This window comes from Ischnura elegans, chromosome 3 (assembly GCF_921293095.1).
Source record: "Ischnura elegans chromosome 3, ioIscEleg1.1, whole genome shotgun sequence".
In the NCBI taxonomy this organism is placed as follows: Eukaryota; Metazoa; Arthropoda; class Insecta; order Odonata; family Coenagrionidae; genus Ischnura; species Ischnura elegans.
In genome coordinates, this window is record NC_060248.1 from 96,785,009 (window position 1) to 96,804,276 (window position 19,268).

At 37.9% G+C, this 19,268-nt stretch overlaps 1 protein-coding gene across 3 annotated transcripts; it reads right to left on the reverse strand.

Annotated features, from left to right (window-relative positions):
- Nucleotides 1-8,198: 8,198 nt before the first annotated feature.
- Nucleotides 8,199-16,240, reverse strand: LOC124156211. Of its 3 annotated transcripts, none has more exons than XM_046530605.1 (3): nt 15,939-16,240; nt 15,573-15,750; nt 8,199-10,277 (listed from the first exon to the last, which is right to left on the reverse strand). In XM_046530605.1, exons 2-3 carry the CDS (start codon nt 15,651-15,653, stop codon nt 9,510-9,512), a joined length of 849 nt encoding a protein of 282 aa, XP_046386561.1. In that variant the 5' UTR covers nt 15,654-15,750; nt 15,939-16,240; the 3' UTR covers nt 8,199-9,509. The 3 variants fall into 3 exon arrangements, with proteins under 3 accessions (XP_046386561.1, XP_046386560.1, XP_046386559.1); XM_046530604.1 differs by having other exon boundaries at nt 15,573-15,840; XM_046530603.1 differs by lacking the exons at nt 15,573-15,750; nt 15,939-16,240 and adding an exon at nt 12,943-13,097.
- Nucleotides 16,241-19,268: the final 3,028 nt, after the last annotated feature.

The window sequence follows — 19,268 nt, forward strand, 5'->3', positions numbered from 1 at the left end:
TCAATGAGATGCAACTTCCTTATTCTATGCCATACCGTTTAATGTGTATTCTAGGTAGTGGCACACTCTATTAATTTTAACTGTACGTTGGAAATTCGTCTCCCTTGGCATTCTTCTACCTTACAACGGTACCCATGTTTTCGTCTGCTTAAGTTTCAGCATACTCGCTTATTTTGCGTTAGTCCATGAAGTACGAAATATAATGTGTAGTAAAGCGTATATTGCCTTTAACTTTTCTTCAATCATGAATATTGAGGGACAGCTAATTAAATCCTGCATCGGTGCCTTGTAAATTGTTCTTGATAATGTTTACGCACTGAAAACCTAACAATGGAAGGCATTTTTCAACCTGAGATTGAAGTACTTTTAATTTTAAAGGTCTTACGTGACTCTCCTCGATTGCAATGGATATTTTAAAATATTTCTTTAGGCTGCAATACATCAATGTCGAAGTTTCATGCTTACAACTTATATATTGAATTTACTTTGAAAGTGGCATTTGCACGATTCATTATTTCCCGCGAAATTATCACGGCAGCTACTGTTGACCGTTCCGAAATCACTGCCTTGCTTACAGTGGCAGTACTGTTTTCCGTTCCGTTTTGCAGCAGCAGTAGCAGTACTGCCAGTGAATTACGGAACGCGCCCTTGGAATGAGTTCCTGACGTCATCAACTCATCTGCAAAAAATGTTAAGATCTTCGTCGATCTTTCGCGGCTAATAAGATTAAAATAGAGAAGAATCCTTGTCTCTTTATTCCTCAGTTAACGGTACCAGTTATATCGTATTCCTCCGTGGAACACGGATCTCCTAAGCGTCACAAACGACCTCTGGAAACCCATTTCAAAACTTTGTCAAATCAGCTGTCAAGGAACGCAGACAAATTGTAAACCACGGTGATTGTAAATCAGGTTATGATAAACACGATCTCGAGGTTTGAAAAGCTTCTCCGTGATGTTAAAATTCCTCATTACCACAGATTTTTCGACCCTAAAATGCCAAAAATATAGTTGCAGAGAGGCAGATGTCAACACTACAATATGGCAGAAAATTTAGTGTTCTGACGATTTTCTCAGGGTGCCAGACGATTTTAGAAGGGGTCGATTTTATGACTTTTTGTCGTATCTCGTCTCGTTCACCCCGAAAACTAGAGGCAGCGAACAACACTGTAAGATATAGAAATGTTAATGATTCGATAATTTTTCTGTGGCTCCAGAAGATTTTAATTGGGGTCGACTTCTTGACTTTTTGTCGTATCTTGTCTCGTTCACCCCAATCATTTTTACGTAACAGTTCGTGGTCGGAAGTGGGTTTCATAGTATATTCTCGCCATTGTGCCAATCGGTATACTCTCTGTGAAGAGAATAACTGGGTATTTAAAAGTCTCTATCAGGGGCGGTCTGGCCAGGTCGGCTGGTCGGCGATTACCGAGGGCCCCGAGCTTAGGCCCCCCCCGCAACATTCGTGTCCATCGTGAAGCGTATAAGAAAGGCGTAGTCAAAAAAGACTCATGAGTACTTGAACCAAAGTTTTTTTGCCGTTATAAAATTGTACGTTTTCATTTGCTGCTTTAATTACAACATACTCTGTGTAATAAAATTATAATAAAAATAAAATAAAGGTATGAGAAGAGAAAAGAGAACTTAATGCTTTATTGAAAGGGCTATTCGAAAAGTTATCCTGGAGTATTTTTAGATTTCAGCGCGGTTTCAAGTAAAAAATACACTAGTTAATAGATAATAGAACCATAATGTATTATTAAATTTTATAAGCTGTGAATTTGTAACTTTTCATGATATTTTTTCTTAATAAATTGCTATTTTTTATTTACTTTTATCTGGCTGTAAAGTGCCATAATAGCGGCAAAATCCATTTCCGGGAATAAAATTTCGTAAAAAGTTCCCTGAGGAGAAGCCCCGAATCCCCTCAGAGTAAAGGGGGCCCCGTCATGATCCCCTGCCGAGAACCCCCAATCTTCTCATACCGCCCCTGGTCACAATTATAAATTTAATTAAACGAATAAAATAAAGTCTCTTTTCATACTGTTAATCTTTCTGTACGTTTCTCGATGTTGTAATAGAGCCTATTCCGCTTCCCTGGTATTATTCCGCTCAGCTTCCTTTTCTTTCCTCTCCTTTCACACGAAACGGAGATTAGAAGACGGGATCAGCGGAGGGGATTTACCTTTCCCCGCTAGTTGCGCTGCCGTGCCGTCACGTTTTGCTCTGCAGCGCACGCACGGCTTCAAATTGAGGTCCTGGTGGGAGCTGGAATCAAGGTCTTTCTGACCGATTGTTTGCACTTGCGCCCGAACAGCATTGGGGTTGAAATAGTCGACGCAGCGTTTCGAGTGCGGAATAGGTTGAGGTCTAAGCCAGCAGAAATTCAGCCGAATTGGTGGGGGAATGGCGGGGTTTGGAAGGTGGGGTTGGATAGCTGCAGTCGCTACGAACCTTGACGAACTCCAGCTATTCTTTTCTTGTACGAGGGTAGCCGTTCAAGTGTCGGGAATGAAGAAAACTATAAGAGGTGCAATAACGCAATTTTTAAAATTGTTTTTCAAAGTACTCTCCACGATAATCAATGCACTTTTGCATTCGATGGAACCGGTCGTTATAACATTTATTCCATTCCGAAGTATGGGTAGTCAAAATGGCTGTTTTGTAGGCATCAACCGCCTCTTCAGAAGTCTGGAAGCGCTTTCCTCGTAGCATGTTCTTGATTCTGGGAAATGTGAAGAAATCGGGCTGTATGGAGGATGATAAAGAATTCCGACGTTTTGCTGTTCCAAAAGCGACTTTGTAACTCGAGGCTTCGTCGAAAGTTATAGAAAATTATGGTTCTGTACTGTTCATGACTTAATTCCATCTCGTACGGCGACTTGGGAACTTCGACGCGCCACCGTTTTAAAACTATCAGGCCGATCTCAATGAAACTTTGCATGGGCATTGACCAACTGAAAAAGTTTTTTGTATAAACACCATTTATAGTTGCTAGGTGATAAGGAACGTTCTATTCCCGACACTTAAAAGGCTACCCTCGTACCGCTGATATGAAGATACTGTTCGAGTTGCATTTCTCGCCACGGTGTCCAAAGTTAATGGTCAATGAAATGATTCTGTTCCAACAAGTAGAGTAATCTTTGAAGAGTGCTTTCTTTTCGGGCGGGGATTAACTGAGGAATTATTGGCTCGAGAGCTGTATAGTGTGTTATTTGGAGAAGTAACAGATACCTAAGGTCCTTTGGGCCATGAGGAATGGAAGAATTGTGAGAAACCTGGCGTTGGCATTTGCCCAATCTTAACCAAAGGCGCCAAGGGGATCACAGCTTAACGGTCGCGGTCCTACTGACGGCGTTGTGTAATAGAAGTGCCCGCTGCGAAGCATTCACGCAGAAATCGGACAGGGCTGTCTGTGAAATATATCTGCCGCCGCCGGAATCTGATTCCAGGCCCTCATTGTGAGAGGCCAGCGCTCTAGCCGACATATCAACCCACTCCCCAGCTCGAGAACGATTTCATTAGTAATTTCTCTGCATACTTTTTCCTCAAGTTACACTCAATCTGCGCAAGATATAGAAGCATTTACTCAGTGATTCAGCTAGTATTACTGTGAAACTCGAGACTTTCTCTTCTCGTCTCGATAACGAAATGGAAAATTTGAAAACGAGCCGATACCTCCTCCACTAGACTCTCGAAAGTCTCGAAATATAATTTCATGAGGTTAATTCCTATTTCGTGAAAAATTGACATTTACAGGTGTCTTATAATACAAAATAAATGTCACGTTTTCCAATAGTAGTAAACGATAAATACAGTAGCAAATTTGCAATTAATGTTTTGACAGTTCAAATGTAGCTTTCGATACTAATATCTCCAGTTGCGTAATGCTAGTATGTATAGCCAAGTAAGACAGTATTATCAGTTACGACATTTCCTAATTACCTTAATTTCCCATTACGTTGGAAATTTTATTTAGAAAAACATAAACTGACTTCTTTAGCACTTATTTCCTGTGCTTACTTTCCTGATAAAAATATTGTCTTTTGATCGAATTATGTGTCAGGTAGCTCCCGGTGGCTCTTGCAATACGGAAAATAGCTTATCTCAAAAAGTTTATGCCGCAACGTCGAGTTGTATCACAAATCACCAAGGCGAAAGGGTGTATGACAAATTAAATCTCCTTGTACCACTTTCTTTACGATGCAGCCTCGAAGGTTGCTTAAGATATTTAATATAAATCATCGAGTGGTGTCATGGATCAAGGTCAAGCTAATCGTAAGGTTAAATCGTATAATCGTAAGATTAGGTCAAGCTAATCGTAAAATGGGTTTTGTTAAAATAATATAAGAATATTAGGAAAGTGCGACGACAAAGTGAGAGAAATTAGCTACTTTTCCCTCGTTAGACCACATTTGGAATACGCTGCCAGTGTTTGGGACCCTCATGAAAAAGGCTTAATAACAGAGTTAGAACGCGTGCAAAGAAGAGCTGCCACGTATGTGAAAGGTCGTTACGAGAGTCTTGTTAGTGTAACTGACCTCTTAGATAAACTCGGATGGGAATCTCTGTCGGACCGTAGACTGAAAAATAGACTACACCTTTTAGATAAATTCAAGAGCAGTGTCTTTTCTGACGAAGTTAACCATATCTTACGGACGCCAACACACTACGGAAGATCAGATCATATAAATAAAATAAGAGAGATAGATTGTAGAACAGACAGATTCCGAATGTCATTTTTTCCACGATCAATAAGAGATTATAACGGCAGCAATAGAACTCGAAAATAGATTGCATGACTTGTAGTGTAGCCTACTAACCTATGTAAAAATTAGTGCATGTTTCTTAATTCAATTATTATTTCTAACAGCATATAGTAGTATAGTTTTTTAGTATACGGGACGTTTTTTGGACGATGTGGTGCGCATGTGGGAGTCCAAATGTATGCTGCATGCTGGTGATTGATCACCCTGCTGTAAAGTTTCAAAAATTTCACCATTAATTTCTCATTTTTATGCTAAAAAACGTATGCATCGCATTCTATTTTTTTACGAATTAAATATTTTATTTAAGAGTTGTGCGCATTGCATGTCAGAATGTAACTGTAGTATCACAGATGTAATAAATAATGATATAAAATCCGGAATGATCAGTCATCATATCCTAAGCATGCTCTCTTATTGAGGTCATTCTCATCTCCATTGACGCAAACAAGTTTATCATCCAATAATAATAAAATTATGAATTCAAGTATCGTAAATAGTTATTTTTCGTGTTAATTGTCAACTAAAAACGTTCTGAAAACACAATCTATTTGTAGATTGAAGTTATGTGTTTATTTCTTCAGTGCCAGAGCAATCCTTGCAGTGAACATCCTGGATATGATCGTAGTGTGGTTAATCAACCTCTATCACGTAATTCGTACCACTATAGAATCTTTATTCACCAAAAATCTGTGCTCAAGAGATATGCGGCGATAAATAACGGCATTCAAAACTGTTCCGAAACCATATCAATACCTGAATGCCAATGTTTGTAATTGCGAGCCATCTAGGGGAAAATTTTCTACTGATGGCGATCCCTGGAATCTCTCGCCCACTACATCTAAGAATAGAAAAAAAATCACAACGCATTACTTATCTGAAGCGCTAGGTGACGATAAGTTAAGCTGCAGAAAACTTCAAAGATCCTTACTGCTGTCTTCCTTGCCTTTGGAGGTATGTATCCCTTTGAAATCAATGGTTGGCGATCTAAATTGGTGGAATTTTGATATTGACCTGGAAAGGTCGAGTGTTTTTTTATAAATCCTTGTGGATAACAATAAATTTTAATTTTTATATATGATGTATGCCTAGCCAAAATGAATGAAGCAACAATTCGGCGACAACGAGATGTGCCAAGGGCTAATAATTCTGCTGAGGAAGTGAGGAGTCATTCAGCCCGAATCCATTATAGCATTAGGGATGGTAAAATATTACCATTTAGACCTCAAAGAGAGACATATAATAGTTGTTAAGGGCATCCGAACGAATCAAATACTCTGAAAATAGGCATAGCTGATTTAGTGACGAAATATAAGGCTAAATTTTTCGTTTTTCATAGTGTTAACAATATGAAAAAGCAGCAAAAATTTCAAAGAAGTGTTTCTCATAAAAATGAATGTTTTGGCCAGGGGAAAGTTTAGATTTTCCGATTTTCGATAAATTATCCGCACCCTACTGGGCATACATTAAGAGTATGTACAGACAGGGAACTGTTAGCGAGTTTGGGGTAGCGGGATATTTCGTGGTGAATGATTACGTGGTTAAGGGAACAATGGGGTCAAAGTGATGCCAAAGGGCCAAAGTATAGGGAGGAGAGGAACAGGGACAGAAAAAAATGGTAAATAATTAAAACGGATCTCCTCATTTAACACGTTTCAACTCTAGTAGAATTAAAAATATTTTGTTCAGGGATCCCAATTTCTTAATGAAGGCTGCATTTTCCGGATTTCTCCGCGTCGTCGTGATTGAGACAACAGTTTATCCTGCATTCCAGCAAGCGTCTTCAGGTTGACGCCTTGTTTTGGCCGCCGTTATACACATAGGCAGCGTATAGGTGGTGGAGTGTGTAGTTGTTGATTGGTCACCTTGCGAACAATAGCATGGGGTATGGGGCGAAGACTCTCTTCCACGTACTGTGGAGAATTAGCAACAGCTCACACCAGCGGGCTGCCCATATAACGGCGGCCAAAACACATCACAGTGTTGTAAAGTTAAAGGCCTAAAATTGAGCAAAAGTGATGAATAAACTAAGATTTATAGTCCATAGTGACCATTGATTTTACTTGTTCTTTCATTGTGATCTTCTAATCGATGGCCTTTTTTCTACGATGAAAGGTAGTCACAATCCGATTGCAATTTTTAAATTGCTTTTTGCTCAAAATATGTTGTAGATATAGTGATTGATAGATATGGGTAAAAGTGGAGTGTATGCGCCAAAACGTTTAAATGATGTTGATTTTTAGGTATGAAAAATATCACGAGGTGAAGGAATCATGATAGTAATATAAGAGAAATAGACTGCAGATTAATATATTTGTTAGCATAATACAAATAACATGTTCCGGAAGAAATGCTCTTTTACTTGGAATGTTGAAGATCTATTGGCCAGGGCTATTTTTAAGGATTTTTGGAATAATGACCTTTTTGATGCCGCTTCAAATGCTTCATGGAGGCCGTTTACTTCTCTGATAATATTTCGGGCACTCTGAAATACCATACTATTCTCAAATATTTTTTAGTCTAGATGTTTCATCGTCGGATTTCGTCTTTCCTTATCACAAATCACTGGTCTTATTGATCCTATATTTTTTAGCCTTCCTTCTTCTTTTACTTCTGCACGAATGTGAAGGTGGTTTCAGCGAATAAAAATTCCTATAATTTTATTTTTAATCAGCAGAAAACTACCTGGCTAGCATAATTGACTGTATGGAATATTGACTGTAAGAAGATGCCATTTTGAATTTGTTTGCAAACGCAAGAAAGAATCATTTGAATACCCTTACCAAGCGTTGAAATTCTCCTACTTTGCTGTGAGGTAGCGTTTTTTGTATCGATTTCATAAGTTTTGCTCTTTAGCATTTATTTTGCCTCAGATGGCAAGTATTTATAAATTAAAATTCCAAAATTTTTTCACTGTCATCTTACATGAAAACAATGCAAAAGATTTGTGGAACTCATCGCTCGTCAACCCTTTCCACCATGTCAAGCATTGTAATTGATATCAAAGGCATCTTATTGGTCAAGATACTTTGGATCCCAAGTAAATGGCTTTGTCTCCGAATTTGGATGAATCCTTTGATTAAAAATAGTTCGTATTTTAATCTCATATTCGTGCATGAATATAGGATGCCATGCTTCTTCGCCATGTACGCCACGCCGTAATTCCGCGTTGCAATGTCGAGTACCTCAAATAAAGTTATCTAATAAAAAAAAAGATTTTTCAGGTTCTTACACCCTGGGTGAATCCATCGGACACCACAAAACAATATCCTCGAAGTTCGATGTGCTCTAGGGGAACGGACTCCCCCCATATGGGTGATTTTACACAACTTTGGTTTGTTCGGGGTGAGCTCTACCCCCACCTGTTCAAACCAGTCTTAGGGTTTAATCACTGAGTAAGTTGCATAGCCCAGAGATAAATAAAACAATTCCATTAACTGATATAACTTATATTTGTAAATAGGTATTTGGGAATTTGTGCATTTCCAAAAATATAACTCAAGAAAAATTTCTTAGCGGCCAGAAGTAAGGTAAATACTAGATGATGCAGAAATATTAAGGAAAAGCTTCCAATCACTCAGGTACAGTTGAAAATTTACACTCCTCTTGCATTGAAATTTGAATTAGGTTACACACATTCACTCTCATTCATCCGCTCACACGCACATAAGTATAGGTACATTCAATCATTCTCTGATACACTCATACCTCTCACGATAGTCGTAATAATGACTATGTACAAAAACCCCGTAGCCCACAATGGGCTTTTCCAGAAGTTGCCAGTCCATCGTCTCAATGTCACGTCCCATTGTCACAGTCGTAAGTCATGAGTCATCGTCAAGGCATCGATTAAGTTGATTAGTATCTCAAATTCGCCCCAAATTCCCTTCGTTTGTCCAAAATTCTTTTTTTTTTTCGAAGTAATATACTGGTTTCAAATTTTAGTTAATGTCATTGCTGCTGAAAATACGTGAAAGTCATTGAGTAGTAGTTAAGAGTAGTGTTTTGACGTAATTTAAAATAACTTGATTTGTGTTGTTTTTGGGAAATACTGAGTCAGTTAATGTCTTTGTTCGTCAGATCGTCTAAGAGTATCCGCAGGTTGACCAGATTTAAAGATTCAATGTCGAGTGAAAATGATACCATTTTGTGATTTGTCAATTAATTGAATGACTTGTTATCGTCTCGTCGCTGTGAAAGAGTTATTCAGGTTCAGTTTGAAGCTCATGGTAAATAGTATAGAGTCGTGTCTCCGGTCCAGTCATTTTATGTCATAGGGTCAACTCTGGGTCATGAGATCGGCAGGAATATACACGTCGGAGAGGTAATGTTCAAACTAAACCGTGATGGTGTTCTATGTGAGGTGTCCTAAATAGTTGGAGATACTCCCGCTTCAGTTCACTATGATCAAAGTCAGAGCTAATCTCGGTTTTAGGAGCTTTGTCTTTAAAACAAATAAACCATCACCTATATTAAGGAGATATCGTTCGTATTTTATCAACGACACTGGGAAAATTCAAAGCCTTGTAAACAATATGAAAGTTGCTCTGGGAAGTCCTACTTTACAACTCAAGTCGAAAGTTTTAAGCTAATTATTTTTTAATGACGATACTGAACTCTTCTTTTCATTACATGACCATGTGGCCATGGGGCCATGTCTGGGACAGGCGATTGACGAAAGTCCAAGGATCAAGCCATTCTGTAACTGAATGAGATCATTTTGAGTAAATACCCTCCAATTCAACTAAGGTGAGGCCATATTTTTTATCTTTGCCGTGTCATTAACATAACCCTGGAGAGACATATCTTCTGCTTTCACCTCACTCTCATTATTCTGAATCTTGATTTGATTTGGACATTCGCAACGCTTTCCACCCATTTTGTGTGCCTCATCCGACGGATGCGGAACCCCCTGAATCGCATTCACGGTCTCTCCGCTGTTAACCCTCACGGGCGCGTAATGCGGGCGGATGGACGCTTCCCTGTAGTACGGAACGAAATGGTGCATTAGCCTGGGAAAGTAGTAAGCGGGAGAATTGTTCTGCCAGAACACGTGCCTCGTTTGCGAATAGTGTGGGAGGGCGTTATAGGTGAAGGGACGCTGGGGTGCCGCCAACGGATTGTAGACGCTAGGACGGAAAGCGAAAGGAGTTACGATCGCGTGGTTGTAGTGATCGATTGGACGACGGTAATGCGGCAACCAGGGAACTCGCGGAGTGACGTACGGCACCACGGCGTGAACGTAGGGCATAGGAAGTCGTGGCCGCAACGCGTTGCTCTCTTGTTCCCTCGGGTGGATTTTTTTGCACTCCAGATCGTGTCGTTCTTTCGTCTCCGAATGCTCATCTGTGTCCTTTTCTGGTCCACCGTCGGTGCTCACGGCAATCACCTCCTCCTCATCACCCTCCGCGTGCCTTTCCAACGATTCCTTTGGTTCCGCCGCGGCGGGGACGTGGTCGCTCTTGAGAGAATCGGACGCTTCGGGAGGATTCCTCAGCTCGATGCTTGTCGCCTGTGAAAGAAGGAATACATTAAAGCAGGGGTCTTCAGCCTTTTTTGATACAAAGGGACAAAAATCGACTTCACATTGTCCGGAGGTCCGGAATGCTCCAAGTAACTTTTACGACAACATCAATAAAATTTAAATAAATATAATTTCCAAGTGCAATAATCTTACCTTACCTTACATTAACTAACTAACCTAAGGTTTTACCTCGAGGTTAATATAAGGTTTGATATTTTTTTCAATCAATCAATGCGATTTTTTACATTGTTTATTGTAGCAGGTGGGCTGCGGGTTGAATACACTTGAATTTAAGTATCTGCTTCTCAACCGATCGCTGAGCTGCTCAGCAGAGCTGCTTCGGAGAGGAATCAAATTTCAAGATTGCTTATTTTTAGAAAGTGAAAATTTTCTACTCAATCATAATTATCGTGGCAATCGTATTCAGCCATTGAACTTTACGGCACAAAAGTAAATGCAGTATAGATCTTTTCCGAACAGAGCTGAAAATTTATACATTTTTAATGTCACTGAGAAGCAATCTGGGGCTATAAAGGGTTAATCCTGTTAGGTAGAGCCCACTGCTACCCTAACCTGGAAATATTGCTGCGCTATCCTGCTGAAATGAGGGACAACTGTTCAAAATTTTTCTTGCCATTAATATTATCGTTTCTCCAAATTATTTAATAAATTCACATCTTCTACAACGCAATGATTAAAAAAATTACTGTCATTGCTCCCTGATGTGAAAATATTGAAACCGCTTCTAATACTTTTGTTAAATGCTTACTGGAATAAATATGAAATGTAAACATCATATATGGCCTGTTTTGACTTACTAACAATCTAAATTACATTACGTAGAATAGTTGAGATTGAAACAAAGATCAAGCCTCTGTTTCTTAACTGATCGCTTTAAACCGATTACGTTGAGCTCTCTTTTACTCTAACAATAAGATGGAAAGATTGCAACGGCACCTTACAGGGAGGAGTGACAGCACTTAACAGTTTTTATTCTCATTTATATAATCATTATTCCAATTTATTTCATCTATATAAAATGTATCTCGAAAAAGTATATGCTTTTACACAATTTTAAATATAGTTCTCCCTTGAATATTATGTCTAAAATATTGAATCAGCTTTAAATAAGAATATTTCAATAACATGCAAGTTGGAATGTACATGAAGTGTAAATATTATGCATGGCCTGTTTTGACTTATTACCTATCTAAATTCCATTGTGTAGATGAATTGACATTGAAACAAAGATCAAGTCCTTATTTTGCAATGGAATAAAATATTTATATGGACTTGAGACAATATCACTGTCTTCAGCCAAGTTTAACTGCAATGCACTATACACACAAGTTTAACTGCAATGCACTATACACACAAGTTTAACTGCAATGCACTATACACTGTATAGTGTATAGTGCATTGCAGTTAATATTAAACTTGGCAGTATTATTTATTGCAGTATTAAACTTGGCTGAAGACAGTAGGGATACACAGATACCACGGACAAGTATGAGAATGCACATTTTAATGATCGTGAGACTGGGGCATGTACAGATTCACACTTGAAACACTCGTTGGATCTCCCTCAGTCACTTCCCAAAATACATATGATAAAACTATTCCCATCTTTAGTTCTTCTGTTTTGAGTGGCCACTAAAACTTGTGCACTAAACGAAATCCACGTCTAAATGGTACCATAGACAGCACCTCTCGAGAACTTGGTAGGGGGCTAATTTTACGCAGCATTCTCTACGTTGCATAGTGCATTATTTCAGGGCCGTCCTACTAATATATTCATGATTACTATCAGTTCTGAATAAACATATAGGTGATCAACTTGATGAAAGGGAGACCCATATGGACGTTTTTCTTTATTAAGAATCTGTTTTCCATTTATATTTTTTTAATTCAGCCAATTCCAATTTATTGTCCTTCGCCTTATATTATCCATTTAAAAATCTGTACCAATATAAAAAGCAAAATATTGTCCCTTAAATCATTAAAACAATTTTAAAACTTCTCATTTATAAAATATGTACCTATACGAGATAATTCTCAGGTTGCAATAGTGTTTTGAAGTCGTTATTTGGTATTTATGTAAATTACTACTCAGTAATAAATTAAGTATAACATGTAATGTTGGTGCTTTTCTCGATTATCGTAATTGATCGATGTGACTTTTAAACCTTAACAACTTAACTTTAAAAAATAATTGAATTTTTAATGATTTTTAATGGTTTTGTAGCTAAAGGTTATATTCTGTGAGAAAACTTCGTGTTTTGAAGTTTTTGTTCAGCTATCTATACAAAATACTGCTCAGTATTAAATTAGAAAAAATATGTAATTTTGATGCCATCTCGATTAACGTAATTGATCGATTTGGCTTAAATCTTGGGAGCTTAAGCTTATAAAAATACTTGAATTTGTTTTGATTTTTTGCACTTAATTAACTTTTAATGGTTGCATACTTCATTAAAATGGCAGTAACTCCGAGAAGATTCAAGTATAATCATGCCTTTAGAGGGCAAGCACAAAAAATTGGAGTTTTTTTTTAATACGCCGATTTTATCTGAGGGCATTCTACAGCATCTATGAAATTGGCTCGAGAAATTGAAATGTCAAGGACCAGTTCAATTGAAAATATAGGTCTTACCCCGACTAGATGCAGCGACTGGTGCGTGGATAGAAGCAGGATGACAGCCAGAATGGCCAATCGGGCGAATTCCCCTGACACCATAGTAGGTTTTCGCGTTGATCCTCCTGGTTATGCTCCAAGAAGTGACTTGGATCTAATATGCTCCCCTATGCGGATTAATCGCATTTTATAGAATGGGGACCAACCAATGCGAATGCGAATTATTTGAGGCGAGCTTAGAATTTCCGTGAATGAATCATTGTTTGAATTTTCTATCCGGAGGATTGCAAGAGAGGGAGGGAGTTGAAGAAGATGCCTGTGTTTGAGTGCTGTGATATTTCCTTGAAATCTAAGCAAACAGCTCTCCATGAATTGCTGTTGCACTGCGAGGGGATGCTCGATTCCCTGGTTTGTTGTTGTATAGCCAGTTTCGTGTCCTATTGTGCATTGTTCCTTAAAAAGCACATACGAAACAGGAAAAAATCAAGGGCTAGAAGTTACCAACCCTCTATCCCGCTACATTGGTGGGCTAATTCACTCTGTTTTCCGGAAATCTTTCTTTCTCCGGCCGAAGGTCGATAGTACGTTCATGCAATTTCACTCCCATTCTTGAATACTGGGGAAATTCCGACAGGGCGTCGCTCTCGCCGTCTCTCCCTTGAGCTTCCTTGCGCATCCCGAGAGTATTTTATTCTTGGTTTATTTATCAAAAAGACGAATTTAATCCCCGCATCAACCCTGAATACGCAATACTAAATTCAGGCAGTAAAAATGCCGTTTTTTTCAAAATATCTCTGCTATTAATTTTTTAACGCTTCTAAACAAGTCACCGACCAACATTCAAAATTGGGAAAAATTATCGTAATCAATTTTAACCTAATGTGCTAAATTAGAAGGTAATATGGGGACAAGGGAAATAAATAATGCTTTTTAGGCCATTTCTTGTCTGCATAAATAATTGGTAAAAGAAACTTCTCGAAGACAAAAATTCGTAGTTACTACGATGGTAATCTTTGCCCCAGTAATGGAACCGGGACACTTTTCAATATTTACGGAAACGCAAAAAAATAATGACTGTAACACTGCTAATTTGATGCATAGTCACGTTAATATGGTAAAAACTGTTAATACGAGTATTATTAAACTGTAAGAAAACATTTCCCTCGAGAAGTTTGCAGATAAACTTCATTATGTTAGAATGTTATTTTATCGTTTCATTGAATGCTCAAAAGATCATAATGTCTCATGAGAATCCTGCGTTTGCTGACGTGGAAATTGACCTGCAATTTATTGCAGCCGAAGCATCTATCTTGAATTCTTGGTCGTAATGGTAACGAATAGTCACTTTTGTTTACACTCTAACGCAAGGCATTAAAGTGACTTTGGATGTGGATTAAAAGTCTATGATTTCAGTTAATTGCGTAAAGGATCCAAATGTTTAGCAATAATTTTACTTATTTCGATTTAGAAGTGGACACTTGCATGGCACTTAAGCTGAAGTATAAAACATGAATTCTTTGGATACATAGATAGAATTAGTTAATTTTGTTATATCGTTCATAATATGTATCAATAGTGACTTAAGATTTGAAAAAGAATGTGTTAAATCCGTGAAATTTCGTCATTTGACTAAATGGGGTGGAAATCGTTATAGAGTTCATAAATAGTAAAGCAGTAATGCGGGTGTTATTTATTTTTATGAATCCTGCAGTTCTGGCCTTTGATGCCACGATTACGTGGATTGTTTCCCGTGAGATTTCTTGATTAAGGCGATGTGTGTCCACTGGAATAGTATAAAACCCTATTCTTTTCTTCAGTTGGCATTGAATTTTCGTTGAGAAAATCATGTCGCTTTGAGACGAGGGCGCTGACCCTATAAAATGTTGCTCTTCACGCTCGAAAACATTACACTCCGCGCGGATACTCCCTCGCTTGTTTCGTGAGAAATCATGTAAATAGACAAATGAGCGTGTTTGTGTGGTGGAAATATATGGTCGGAGTCCATTATGGCTTTCTACTGGAATACGGGCTGTATTACTGTCCACACTATAAATCTTTAGTTCTCCAGCATTATCTTGCTTTAAAGAAGACGAATCCCACCCGCTCTACCGGTATTTTTTGGGTACGCTCTAGTTGTGTTAAGCTTACGCTATTACGCTTTAAGTTGCGTGTTTCGTAAATTATACCCCTTTAAACATTTTTTTGTATTTCAGATTTAAAAATTTTATCTACTTATTTTCTCAGGCTTGATTTGGGAATTCCATGAAGGGAGGGGATTCTACCAGAAAACTCCTTAAATACTCTATGCATTCCTTAATCGGTAGAATACTTCAATAATAATAATAATGACTTTCTCAGGCGTATTTTTTTATTTTTAAGATATAGGCAAATGTAAAAAAAAGTCTTCTCCATACCTCGTGAACATTTTCGTATGATAGCATCTCTTTTGAATGAGTATCATGTCGTGAAAATAAACTAAAAAGGCCAATCAAGAGGATGTGATGCGCCCCCTAAATATATTTCCTTGATGTACTTAGTAGAATATATTGATGGCCCCAAGTAGTCGTTGACGTCAAGATCGTTGAGGATATCTAGGTAATTATAGATTTATTTAATCGCTGATTTGAGTAGTGCAGACTTTAACTTACCTCATATTTTGGGACTCCTCTCTCCTGAGTAACAGCGTTTTTTAATCCATTTTCTTCGTCGGTGTTGAAATTATGCCCCATCCATATCAGCTTCAGTTCCGAAGGACATTATGTCGCTTCAGATCGGGTGCTTGTCCTTCTCTGATGCTGGGTGGCTATTTACCCGTATTTGCCTAATCTAGCGATGTATATAAAATTATAACTCAATGAATACATTACCGCACACTTACAGCAACACATCCAAGCATTCATCAGTAGAAAATATAGCCTGTGAAGGTGGAAACGTATTTGAATGTAATATAATAGAGTTAATTACAAAAAAGGATGCTTATTTCTCTAACATAAGATGAATTGGTCATACGGTACCTTTGTCCTCCATGTGCGGAATTTTAGGTGGGAACCCATCAGAATAGTATTGAGATATGTTTCACTAGTTGAGGTGGAAGATTTAGACGGTTTTTTTCTATCCCATGATAGATTTTCTAATTAGTCAAAATTTTGTTGGCGAAATTCCCATTATTGTTTGAAGTTATTAGCGGTTGATAACACCCTGAAACTTAGCATGGGTTCTAATTGAATTATAAGCATACTTAATTTTGATTGAGACGCTTTTTTTGGTGTATCGTTATGATCGGAGCAATGCCTGCTGTCTCAACCGTGCTGTTCCTCCCTTGCCGATATTCTGACCTTTTAAATGCAAATGACTTCAATTTAACGTCGCCTTTAAAAAGAATAGGCGACTTCGGTGAATACTTCATTCTTCGAATACTGAGAAGTGCTTTCTTTCCAACTCTGAGGACGTATTGTTCTTCGCGTATCAGCTGCAAAATGGCAAACGGACCGTGACCGAGATATTGCCATGAACTTTACACAAAAGATCCGACACCTGACCAGCGATTAGAGGTGTTGAGAAGACAGCAGGAAAGCTTTGAAAGAATGAATTGAGTTGACTTTCAAGTTAGGAGTCAGCGGTTTGCGAACATTTCGCTCAGACAGTATATTTACCCGAAAACTGAGGCCTTATGGTGCCGTTGGACAAAGAGTCGTATTGATGACGCCTCAAGCGCGTGAACTAGACTATACCTATATATTATGCTTTGAATACTCATGTGGGAAAATTAGTGCTCAAATACTCCGCATCTACTGTATTGATTTTTTTAATGCCTCAGATACATTTTTGTTAATTTTTTGTAAAAACTGAGATAGATTCCACTGTTGTGCTGAATTATTACTAGAGTTAATGTTTTCTAGTTCCTAGTACGTAGACCCAGACCCTGATTTTCCTCCAAATCGAGCTAAACACTTGACAATATAACGCCGAATTTTTACATTACATCAGCGTCTTTCTTTACTGAAGTTAAATGCATAAAGGTAATTATCTGAATCCTAAAAATGTGAATATTATATAACGCGGTGCTAATATTTTTACTCATAGGGAGCATAATTATGTGCTAGTTAAGTCCAAATTCAATTCATAGTTTTCTCTTTATTTTACATTACAGGGTAAATTAAGAGCTCATTAATACTGAAATAATTTAGTGCACATACATTTGGTCGCCAAATTCATAAAGCAAAATTCGTCTCTAACTAAACTCAGGATGGAGACGAAATCGGAGTCAAAACTACTTCGGGTCAAAACTAAACTAAAGCTCGGGGACGAAACGAAACTCAGACTATGTTTCACACCGGAGGGACCACGTACTTCACTTTCGAGCGGTTTAGTTTCGACCCACACAGCGATTGAAAAGTATGGTTGAATGAAGTAGAGGTTCGGCCTACCGCCATTGGATGCATGGAGCACTCATATTTTTACCACTAATAGGAGAAAGGTGAAGGTAAACTGGCCATTCAATTTTTAAGCTCAAACGTGAAGCTATGTAAAACGTAATAGGTCGAAATTATTCCCTATTTATCACCCTCCACTCAACTTTTTGGATCGAAACTTAAGTATGAGCAGCGGAGTTTCGATTAATTTCGTTTCGTTTTCGGGAGTAAAGTTCCGTCCCACGTCGAAACTGAACTCATTGGTGAATTTAATTTCGTGCAGGAACGATTCTAAACCTAGGCCTCGTTTTTTCGTTTCCCTCCGAATCGAAAAGAAACATTTTCCTTTCGTTTTACTGGCCATCCCTGGTTAGTACCTGAGTTAATAGCTGATGGTGATTGCAAGCCAATCTAAATACGTTTAGTAAAGCTTGTGAAATTAACATTAAGTGGGCGGTACTCTTTGCTCATCGTTTAATATGCTCTTCCACGATATCTCTACGGATAAAGTTGACTTCTGACGAAGCTGATGTTAAGGAAACGTGTGGAAACCATTTACCTTAATCAATTACAGACCCTATCAGATACATGTGGTTTTAAATTGTTTCTCATCATGCTCTTTGTTCATTTCTCATTTAGATTGTCTTCTTCTGGGAAACGAATGAAAAGCGCTACACATACATTTAATGCGGGAATTTAGGCTGGATATCGCCGGAGGAGTAAATTTTTTATTGCTCAGAGGATATACTACTTATTTCAGTAATTAACGGGCTCTTAAAAGAAGAAGGTTTTTTGAAGCACCTAAAGATGACAGTCACAAGTATTTAGAGGGTCGTAAACTTCCAATAATAATCAATCACACAATCGATGCCTACGATTATCAGAATTAACAGTTGAGGTGGAGGCATATCAATGGACCTCAACTGAGCTCTGGAAAGGAATATATTTATGTGAAACTGTAAATGTGTAGAACTTCTATCTCATTGTAATGGCATTGCAAATTTTAAGAGCCGTTAGTCTCTGCACTTCGAGGACGAAACACATTATACTCGCGGTATAAAGTTAGGCTTATGGGTATAATTAATATGACAACATCTTTAAGCCTTACATTACTTCTTAGGATGTGATTACATTCGAGCATGTGCATTTATCCTCTAGAGTGACCAAAAAAAGGATTTAGGCCTTCGAAATGTGTTGCTACCGAAGAATGGTGAGGATGAAATGGGGAGAAATTCCTTGAGATGAATGTGCTGGTAGCATTGGAGACACATAACATCTTTGAATTGAATAAGTGCTATTTCAACAATTGAGCAATACTTTATCAAAGACGGTAATGAAAATGTTATTCGGGAATCTTCTGCGTATGTTGTAATTACAACTCATCAGTTTCTCCAGTAGCACTACCGTGGGTCCTTGGTGAAGGATGTCGACAAGTTTTCAGGTGCTCCCAGTGTTCATTACATGCAATTGGGGAATTATTTTCCCATTATTATAATTGGGGAATTATTTTAGAATCATTTCTCCACCTATTAGGAAGAGTTATTTTTTCTGCAAGATAACACTCTATCACACTGTTAAAATTGGAAACCATATTCGCTATTAAAGTTCATAATTGTTTTGATAATGTCTACAGCTACTTTTTTGCGTTTTTTTTTTTTGCCTCATGCATAAGAGGTGCTTCCACTGCTGCTCCTCAATGAACTTAGCGTAATCATTAATATCACCTGTATAAGCTATAAGTTGATTAGATAATCTCTCAATGCCGTTACGAGCAATCAATTAAATAACCTGAGTTAGGTATACCAACCTCTTATAGAGTACAACCTCTATAATATATTTTAACTGAAATATTTACTGAATATTTGATCACAATTACCCATCACTTTTTAAAAAGATATCTGAGATTAATAATAGGTGAAATAGTATTTTATT